Below are 10,000 nucleotides of genomic sequence, written 5' to 3' on the forward strand. Positions count from 1 at the left end.
GGGACAGTAGTCTGGCTGGGTGGAGGAGCTGAAAGGAGCAGACAGGGACAGTAGTCTGGCTGGGTGGAGGAGCTGAAAGGAGCAGACAGGGACAGTAGTCTGGCTGGGTGGAGGAGCTGAAAGGAGCAGACAGGGACAGTAGTCTGGCTGGGTGGAGGGGCTGAAAGGAGCAGACAGGGACAGTAGTCTGGCTGGGTGGAGGAGCTGAAAGGAGCAGACAGGGACAGTAGTCTGGCTGGGTGGAGGGGCTGAAAGGAGCAGACAGGGACAGTAGTCTGGCTGGGTGGAGGAGCTGAAAGGAGCAGACAGGGACAGTAGTCTGGCTGGGTGGAGGGGCTGAAAGGAGCAGACAGGGACAGTAGTCTGGCTGGGTGGAGGAGCTGAAAGGAGCAGACAGGGACAGTAGTCTGGCTGGGTGGAGGGGCTGAAAGGAGCAGATAGGGACAGTAGTCTGGCTGGGTGGAGGAGCTGAAAGGAGCAGACAGGGACAGTAGTCTGGCTGGGTGGAGGGGCTGAAAGGAGCAGACAGGGACAGTAGTCTGGCTGGGTGGAGGAGCTGAAAGGAGCAGACAGGGACAGTAGTCTGGCTGGGTGGAGGGGCTGAAAGGAGCAGACAGGGACAGTAGTCTGGCCGGGTGGAGGAGCTGAAAGGAGCAGACAGGGACAGTAGTCTGGCTGGGTGGAGGAGCTGAAAGGAGCAGACAGGGACAGTAGTCTGGCTGGGTGGGTGGAGGAGCTGAAAGGAGCAGACAGGGACAGTTGTCTGGCTGGGTGGAGGAGCTGAAAGGAGCAGACAGGGACAGTAGTCTGGCTGGGTGGAGGAGCTGAAAGGAGCAGACAGGGACAGTAGTCTGGCTGGGTGGAGGAGCTGAAAGGAGCAGACAGGGACAGTAGTCTGGCTGGGTGGAGGAGCTGAAAGGAGCAGACAGGGACAGTAGTCTGGCTGGGTGGAGGAGCTGAAAGGAGCAGATAGGGACAGTAGTCTGGCTGGGTGGAGGAGCTGAAAGGAGCAGATAGGGACAGTAGTCTGGCTGGGTGGAGGAGCTGAAAGGAGCAGACAGGGACAGTAGTCTGGCTGGGTGGAGGAGCTGAAAGGAGCAGACAGGGACAGTAGTCTGGCTGGGGTGGAGGAGCTGAAAGGAGCAGACAGGGACAGTAGTCTGGCTGGGTGGAGGAGCTGAAAGGAGCAGACAGGGACAGTAGTCTGGCTGGGTGGAGGAGCTGAAAGGAGCAGACAGGGACAGTAGTCTGGCTGGGTGGAGGAGCTGAAAGGAGCAGACAGGGACAGTAGTCTGGCTGGGTGGAGGAGCTGAAAGGAGCAGACAGGGACAGTAGTCTGGCTGGGTGGAGGAGCTGAAAGGAGCAGACAGGGACAGTAGTCTGGCTGGGTGGAGGGGCTGAAAGGAGCAGACAGGGACAGTAGTCTGGCTGGGTGGGTGGAGGAGCTGAAAGGAGCAGACAGGGACAGTAGTCTGGCTGGGTGGAGGAGCTGAAAGGAGCAGACAGGGACAGTAGTCTGGCTGGGTGGAGGAGCTGAAAGGAGCAGACAGGGACAGTAGTCTGGCTGGGTGGAGGAGCTGAAAGGAGCAGACAGGGACAGTAGTCTGGCTGGGCGGAGGAGCTGAGCTGAAGGAGCAGACAGGGACAGTAGTCTGGCTGGGTGGGTGGAGGAGCTGAAAGGAGCAGACAGGGACAGTAGTCTGGCTGGGTGGAGGAGCTGAAAGGAGCAGACAGGGACAGTAGTCTGGCTGGGTGGAGGGGCTGAAAGGAGCAGACAGGGACAGTAGTCTGGCTGGGTGGAGGAGCTGAAAGGAGCAGACAGGGACAGTAGTCTGGCTGGGTGGAGGAGCTGAAAGGAGCAGACAGGGACAGTAGTCTGGCTGGGTGGAGGAGCTGAAAGGAGCAGACAGGGACAGTAGTCTGGCTGGGTGGAGGAGCTGAAAGGAGCAGACAGGGACAGTAGTCTGGCTGGGTGGGTGGAGGAGCTGAAAGGAGCAGACAGGGACAGTAGTCTGGCTGGGTGGAGGAGCTGAAAGGAGCAGACAGGGACAGTAGTCTGGCTGGGTGGAGGAGCTGAAAGGAGCAGACAGGGACAGTAGTCTGGCTGGGTGGAGGAGCTGAAAGGAGCAGACAGGGACAGTAGTCTGGCTGGGTGGAGGAGCTGAAAGGAGCAGACAGGGACAGTAGTCTGGCTGGGTGGAGGAGCTGAAAGGAGCAGACAGGGACAGTAGTCTGGCTGGGTGGAGGGGCTGAAAGGAGCAGACAGGGACAGTAGTCTGGCTGGGTGGAGGAGCTGAAAGGAGCAGACAGGGACAGTAGTCTGGCTGGGTGGAGGGGCTGAAAGGAGCAGACAGGGACAGTAGTCTGGCTGGGTGGAGGAGCTGAAAGGAGCAGACAGGGACAGTAGTCTGGCTGGGTGGAGGGGCTGAAAGGAGCAGACAGGGACAGTAGTCTGGCTGGGTGGAGGAGCTGAAAGGAGCAGACAGGGACAGTAGTCTGGCTGGGTGGAGGGGCTGAAAGGAGCAGACAGGGACAGTTGTCTGGCTGGGTGGAGGAGCTGAAAGGAGCAGACAGGGACAGTAGTCTGGCTGGGTGGAGGAGCTGAAAGGAGCAGACAGGGACAGTAGTCTGGCTGGGTGGAGGAGCTGAAAGGAGCAGACAGGGACAGTAGTCTGGCTGGGTGGAGGAGCTGAAAGGAGCAGACAGGGACAGTAGTCTGGCTGGGTGGAGGAGCTGAAAGGAGCAGATAGGGACAGTAGTCTGGCTGGGTGGAGGAGCTGAAAGGAGCAGATAGGGACAGTAGTCTGGCTGGGTGGAGGAGCTGAAAGGAGCAGACAGGGACAGTAGTCTGGCTGGGTGGAGGAGCTGAAAGGAGCAGACAGGGACAGTAGTCTGGCTGGGTGGAGGAGCTGAAAGGAGCTAGTCTGGCTGGGTGGAGGAGCTGAAAGGAGCAGACAGGGACAGTAGTCTGGCTGGGTGGAGGAGCTGAAAGGAGCAGACAGGGACAGTAGTCTGGCTGGGTGGAGGAGCTGAAAGGAGCAGACAGGGACAGTAGTCTGGCTGGGTGGAGGAGCTGAAAGGAGCAGACAGGGACAGTAGTCTGGCTGGGTGGAGGAGCTGAAAGGAGCAGACAGGGACAGTAGTCTGGCTGGGTGGAGGAGCTGAAAGGAGCAGACAGGGACAGTAGTCTGGCTGGGTGGAGGGGCTGAAAGGAGCAACCTTCATGTCGGGTATTTGAACATCTCCTATTTGGTGAGAGCTCGTTTCTCTGTCAGGTAAACACTAACAGACTTTGACTTTTTGAGCTTCAGGTTGTCTAATGGACGGGACAAACTGTCCATACCAATCAGTTTCTAGGCCTGGGAATAAGAAATATGGACTCACTAAGCTACACTTCTTTAGGGGTACTTGAACAGATCTACCGCAGTACAGGGAGAGGAGAGGAAAGGAGAGAGGAGGAGAGACGAGGGGAGGGGAGGGGAGGTGAGAGGAGAGAGGAGAGGAGGGGAGGAGAGAAGAGGGAGAGGAGAGAGGAGGGGAGAGGAGTAGAGAGGAGGGTGGAGAGGAGAGAGAGGAGGGGAGGAGAGAGGAGAGGAGGGGAGAGGAGGGGAGGGGAGGAGAGAGGAGGGGGAGGGGGAGGGAGAGAGGAGGGAGAGGAGGAGAGAGGAGGGTGGAGAGGAGAGAGAGAGGAGGGTGGAGAGGAGAGGAGAGAGAGAGGAGGGGAGGAGAGAGGAGAGGAGGGGAGAGGAGGGGAGGTGAGAGGAGGGGAGGGGAGAGGAGAGGAGGGGAGATGTGAGGAGAGGAGAGAGAGGGAAGGGGAAAGGAGGGGAGAGGAGAAAAGGGGAGGGGAGGGTGCTTACCTCGCATGGTTTCTGAGACAGGTCTCTTCTGGTCTCCCACAGTTCCTTGCATGGCTGTAGGCACTGCAAACAAGCACATAAACAAACAAACAGAGTATGGCAGGGAGCACAGCAACACAGCAACACAGCAACACAGCAGACAGACCGACAGAAAGGACACGGGAAACCAGTCAGCCAGTTAGTCAGTAAACAGACTAGTGCATGACTTAGGGAACAAGGCTGGTGACACGCCACACACACTCCACACGCTGCCACATCCACAGAGCAGCAGACACACACTCCACACGCTGCCACATCCACAGAGCAGCAGACACACACTCCACACGCTGCCACATCCACAGAGCAGCAGACATGTAGGAAAGCATGTGTGTATGTGTGTGTGTGTGTATTCGTGTGTGTGTGTGTGTGTGTGTATTCAGGCGTGTGTGCTTGGGTATGTGTGTGTATGAGTGTGTGTATGAGTGTGTGTGTGTGTGTGTGTGTCTGTGTGTGTGTGTATTCGGGCGTGTGTGCTCGGGTGTGTGTGTAGTGTATGTTTGCACATGTGAGAACAGACTGTTATACAGCCAGGTCACCTGTGATACAAGTCATTATTCAACGTCCATCCATGTCTGAGGACGTCGGGAGATGATGTGGAAACCAGCCACTAGGGGGCAACAGTGAGCTCTGTTACCTTTAAGTAGGTTTCTATTCTGCTAGTGTGTTGTGGACGGGGATTGTGGACGGGCGTAAGCATCTGCCCTCTGATTCTAAAGTTTGATGTTTGCCAACAACTAAAAAATTGGACGTTTGACAAACATGGACGAACATATAATTCTGCCGTGATACAGTGAGAGCTAGTTGATTGTTCATGTGACCACCTAGCCGGCGGCACAGCAGGCCTCTGTCCTGCAAGCTCACAAATGTGGATGGGAACCTGTAAACATGTCAGCTGCTGCCAGTGCAGATGACATCACATGGTTATAGGCTATAGGTTCTTATCCAGTCCTGTAACACGCCTTATAGAGGCCATGGCTGTGAATCCCTTCACCCCAAGCAACTGAGCTACTGAGTTACTGAACAACTGAGTTACTGAACTACTGAGTTACTGAGTTACTGAACAACTGAGTTACTGAACTACTGAGTTACTGAACTACTGAACTACTGAGTTACTGAACTACTGAACTACTGAGTTACTGAACAACTGAGTTACTGAGCTACTGAGTTACTGAGCTACTGAGTTACTGAACTACTGAGTTACTGAGCTACTGAACTACTGAACTACTGAACTACTGAGTTACTGAACTACTGAGCTACTGAACTACTGAGTTACTGAACTACTGAGCTACTGAACTACTGAACTACTGAGCTACTGAGCTACTGAACTACTGAGTTACTGAGCTACTGAACTACTGAGTTACTGAACTACTGAGTTACTGAACTACTGAGCTACTGAGTTACTGAACTACTGAGCTACTGAACTACTGAGTTACTGAGCTACTGAACTACTGAGTTACTGAACTACTGAGCTACTGAGCTACTGAACTACTGAGTTACTGAACAACTGAGCTACTGAGCTACTGAGCTACTGAACTACTGAACTACTGAGTTACTGAGTTACTGAGTTACTGAATTACTGAGCTACTGAGTTACTGAGCTACTGAACTACTGAACTACTGAACTACTGAGCTACTGAACTACTGAGCTACTGAGTTACTGAACTACTGAACTACTGAGTTACTGAACTACTGAGTTACTGAACTACTGAGCTACTGAACTACTGAGCTACTGAGTTACTGAACTACTGAGTTACTGAACTACTGAGCTACTGAACTACTGAGTTACTGAACTACTGAGTTACTGAACTACTGAGTTACTGAACTACTGAACTACTGAGCTACTGAGTTACTGAACTACTGAGTTACTGAGTTACTGAACTACTGAATTACTGAGCTACTGTGTTACTGAGCTACTGTGTTACTGAGTTACTGAACTACTGAGTTACTGAGTTACTGAATTACTGAGCTACTGAGTTACTGAACTACTGAGTTACTGAGTTACTGAGCTACTGAACTACTGAGTTACTGAACTACTGAGTTACTGAACTACTGAGCTACTGAACTACTGAGTTACTGAACTGCTGAGTTACTGAGTTACTGAACTACTGAGCTACTGAACTACTGAATTACTGAGTTACTGAGTTACTGAACTACTGAGCTACTGAACTACTGAGTTACTGAGTTACTGAATTACTGAGTTACTGAGTTACTGAACTACTGAGCTACTGAACTACTGAGTTACTGACCTACTGAACTACTGAGTTACTGAGCTACTGAACTACTGGGTTACTGAACTACTGGGTTACTGAACTACTGAACTACTGACCTACTGAACTACTGAACTACTGAGTTACTGACCTACTGAACTACTGAGTTACTGAGCTACTGATCTACTGGGTTACTGAACTACTGGGTTACTGAACTACTGAACTACTGACCTACTGAGCTACTGAACTACTGAGCTACTGAACTACTGAGTTACTGAGCTACTGAACTACTGGGTTACTGAGCTACTGAACTACTGGGTTACTGAACTACTGGGTTACTGAACTACTGAGTTACTGAACTACTGAGTTACTGAACAACTGAACTACTGACCTACTAACTTACTGAGCTAGTGAACTACTGACTACTGAACTACTGACCTACTGAACTGTGTCTTAGAAGTAATTTTCACATATAAACTTTATGTCCTAACTCAGAATCAGAATGTGCTTCCCAATAACAACATGTGGTAGTATTCTGTTATTCTTATTGATGTTCTGCATTCATCAGAGTGCCATCAGGTAGCCTGATTTCAGTTGTTTCCATGGAAACAGGATTATTAGGGGAATCGTTCTTCTTGCATTATTGTGTGCATGTAACCGTACTCATTGACAAATCCAGCCCGAAACGGGAGGTTTCAAATACTTAGTAGTCGCCAAAGTTCCTGAGCATGTCTTTAATGAATTTACCTGCACAGAAGCAGAGGAAATAAAGAGGCATGTGTAATATCCATAAAGAGACTCAGAACAAGGACATAAGGAATCCTAGGTTTTTCTCATCGTACAAAGAGTGTTCTGTGTGTGTGTGTGTGTGCGTGTGTGCATGTGCGAGTCCCCCCCCCCGTGGCCTGCCCTCGTCGTAGTCGGTCGGTGTGGTTCTTTAAAACAGACGGCAGAATATTGAGCCATCTGTTGTGTATCATCTGACGGATCGCTCAGGCATCTGCCACCATCCATTCCCCTTCTTCCCCCTTCTCTTCTCCAGGACAGACAGCTCTTACTTGGCTGAACCCTCCACAGCCAGGTCTGCCATACTGACAGGCATCTGATTCTCAGAAAGAGGGAGGAGAGAGAAGGGAAAGAGAGCAAGAACAGAGAGAGAGAGAGAAAGAGAGAGGGGAAGAGAGAGCAAGAACAGAGAGAGAGGGAGAAAGGGAGAAAGGGGAAGAGAGAGCAAGAACAGGGAGAAGGGAAGAGAGAGCAATAACCAAGAGAGAGAGTGAAAGAGAGAGGGGAAGAGAGAGAGAGAGAGAAAGAGAGAGGGGGAGAGAGAGAGAGAGAGAGAGGAAGAGAGAGAGAGAAAGAAAGGGGAAGAGAGAGAGAGAGAAAGAGAGAGGAAGAGAGAGCAAGAACCAAGAGAGAGAGAGAGAGAGAGAGAGAGAGAGAGAGGGAAAGAGAGAGCAGGATCAGAGAGAAGGGAAGAGACAGCAGGAACCAAAAGAGAGCGAGAGAATGTCAAAAAGAGATTTAAAAAAATGGAGAGGGCAGGTCTGATCTGGTTCTCGTCCCAATAGAAAGCTGTTCTGTACTGGTGTAATATGCTTAATTTCTGTCTTATTTTACATGGTGTACATGGTTACAACAACACAGATGTGACTGGGCAGCTCCGTGATCAAAACTGAGGGATCTGTCCCCCTTAGTGAATTGAGCAGTGCCAGAATACAAAGACACTTGAGCAGTGGAGGCTGCTGAGGGAGAACGGCACATAGTAACGGCTGGAATGGAGTCAACGGAATGGAGTCAGCCACATGGAAACCATATGCTTGGTACCATTCCATTGATTCCATTCCAGACATTATTATGAGCTGTCCTCCCCTCAGCAGACTCCACTGAGCTATATTGGCCCCTTTGCATGTGATGTCCTGCAGTGCTTGTTGTCTACTGTTAACTTTTAATTTTTTTTTAACCTTTATTTAAGAAGGCAAGTCAGTTAAGAACACATTCTTATTTTCAATGACGGCCTGGGAACAGTGGGTTAACTGCCTGTTCAGGGGCAGAACGACAGATTTGTACCTTGTCAGCTCGGGGGTTTGAACTCGCAACCTTCCGGTTACTAGTCCAACGCTCTAACCACTAGGCTACACTGCCTAACACAAGTAGTGAATTAAAGTCTGGAGTTATGAACAAAACAGTGTCAACAGTGACTGGCAATATTTCCCCAATCTGTGACATTAACATTACAGTATCAATTAACATTACAGTATCAATTAACATTACAGTATCAATTAAAATTGCAGTATTGTCACGCCCTGGTGGAAATATATTATGTTTATTCTTCATTTATTGGGTCAGGCCAGGGTGTAACATGGGTTATTGTGGTGTGTTTTTGTCTTGGGGTTTTGTGGGGTGTATAGCGTAGTCTATGGCTGCCTGAGGCGGTTCAGGTGATTATCGTTGTCTCTGATTGGGAACCATATTTAGGCAGCCATATTCTTTGAGTGTTTGGTGGGTGATTGTTCCTGTGTTTATATTCACCAGACAGGCTGTATAGTTTTTTCACGTTTCCGTCTGTTATTTTTGTACATTTCGGTATTTTCATGTCAAGTCATTTTCCATCATTAAACATGAGTAACCACCACGCTGCATTTTGGTCCGCTCCTCCTTCAACAGAAGAACGTCGTTACAAGTATCAATTAGCATTGCAGTATCAATTAACATTGCAGTATCAATTAACATTACAGTATCAATTAACATTACAGTATCAATTAACAGTATAGTATCAATTAGCATTGCAGTATCAATTAGCCTTGCGGTATCAATTAACATTACAGTATCAATTAACATTACAGTATCAATTAACATTGCAGTATCAATTAACATTACCGTATCAATTAACATTACCGTATAAATTAACATTACAGTATCAATTAACAGTACAGTATCAATTAACATTACCGTATAAATTAACATTACAGTATCAATTAACAGTACAGTATCAATTAGCATTACAGTATCAATTAACATTGTAGTATCAATTAACATTACAGTATCAATTAACATTACAGTATCAATTAGCACCAGTGGGGGAATGTAGTTATTTCCCCGCTGCTAATAACACTGTTATGGGTCAGCGATGAGCGTTAGGAGGTCAAAGGTCACAGAGCTGTCATAGTGGGTGTCCTTTTCAGTTGGTTCCTTGGCATTTTTAGATTTAGAATGGACGAAGGGAACATTTCCATCCCAAGCTATATGGTAGAAAAGACGCTAGGGTATCGCAGCCAGCCCGCAGCCTCACCAAATCTTTCAAAACTGCTTCAACACTACACTCTCAAAAGTCAAATCCAAACCACAAAACTCAATCTCAAGTGTGATCGGAACATCCTAAGTAAGTTCTGACGTGTACTATAAGCACGGGTCAACCGCAGTGTGTACACCTGCGTGCATTTACTTATACTTAGATAATATACAATAACGGTTTCCTTATGGAGAATACCGCATGCAGTTCGGGCATAGCACACATCCCACCCAATGCGGATCAAGCATTCGTGTGCCAGTCATTCAGCGCACTGATTTTTAGGGACTACCAGCTGTAGATGTTTGACTGCCAACATTTGTCACAAGATTCTACAAGTAAAATCGGTGCGCACTCGGTGTGATAATTACCTTCGGAGGTGCTAAGTACTCTCAGTCTCCAAACGCTATTGGTGTGTCTGAGCTCTTACACTTAGATAATAAACAGACTATAGATACCAGAGATATTCTGGCCTTCTGCCTTCTCTCTCTGGTCTCTCTCTCTCCCTGGTCTTTCCCTCTCTCTGGTCTTTCCCGCTCTCTGGTCTCTCCCTCTCTTTGGTCTCCCCCTCTCTCTTGTCTCTCCCGCTCTCTGGTCTCTCCCTCT

General features: G+C 49.4%; 1 protein-coding gene across 2 annotated transcripts in view; it reads right to left on the reverse strand.

The window, feature by feature from the left end:
* anos1b (anosmin 1b) overlaps positions 1-10,000 on the reverse strand; it is a 189,769-nt gene that overhangs the window by 54,008 nt on the left and 125,761 nt on the right. For both annotated transcript variants that reach the window (XR_010451510.1, XM_064936095.1), the window contains exon 3: positions 3,861-3,923. Coding sequence is in view for 1 of the 2 variants with exons in the window: in XM_064936095.1 (XP_064792167.1) it covers positions 3,861-3,923 (63 nt within the window). In the remaining variant the exon portion in view is untranslated. The remainder of the gene's footprint in view (positions 1-3,860; positions 3,924-10,000) is intronic.

Source organism: Oncorhynchus masou, chromosome 24 (assembly GCF_036934945.1).
Source record: "Oncorhynchus masou masou isolate Uvic2021 chromosome 24, UVic_Omas_1.1, whole genome shotgun sequence".
Classification (NCBI taxonomy): Eukaryota; Metazoa; Chordata; class Actinopteri; order Salmoniformes; family Salmonidae; genus Oncorhynchus; species Oncorhynchus masou.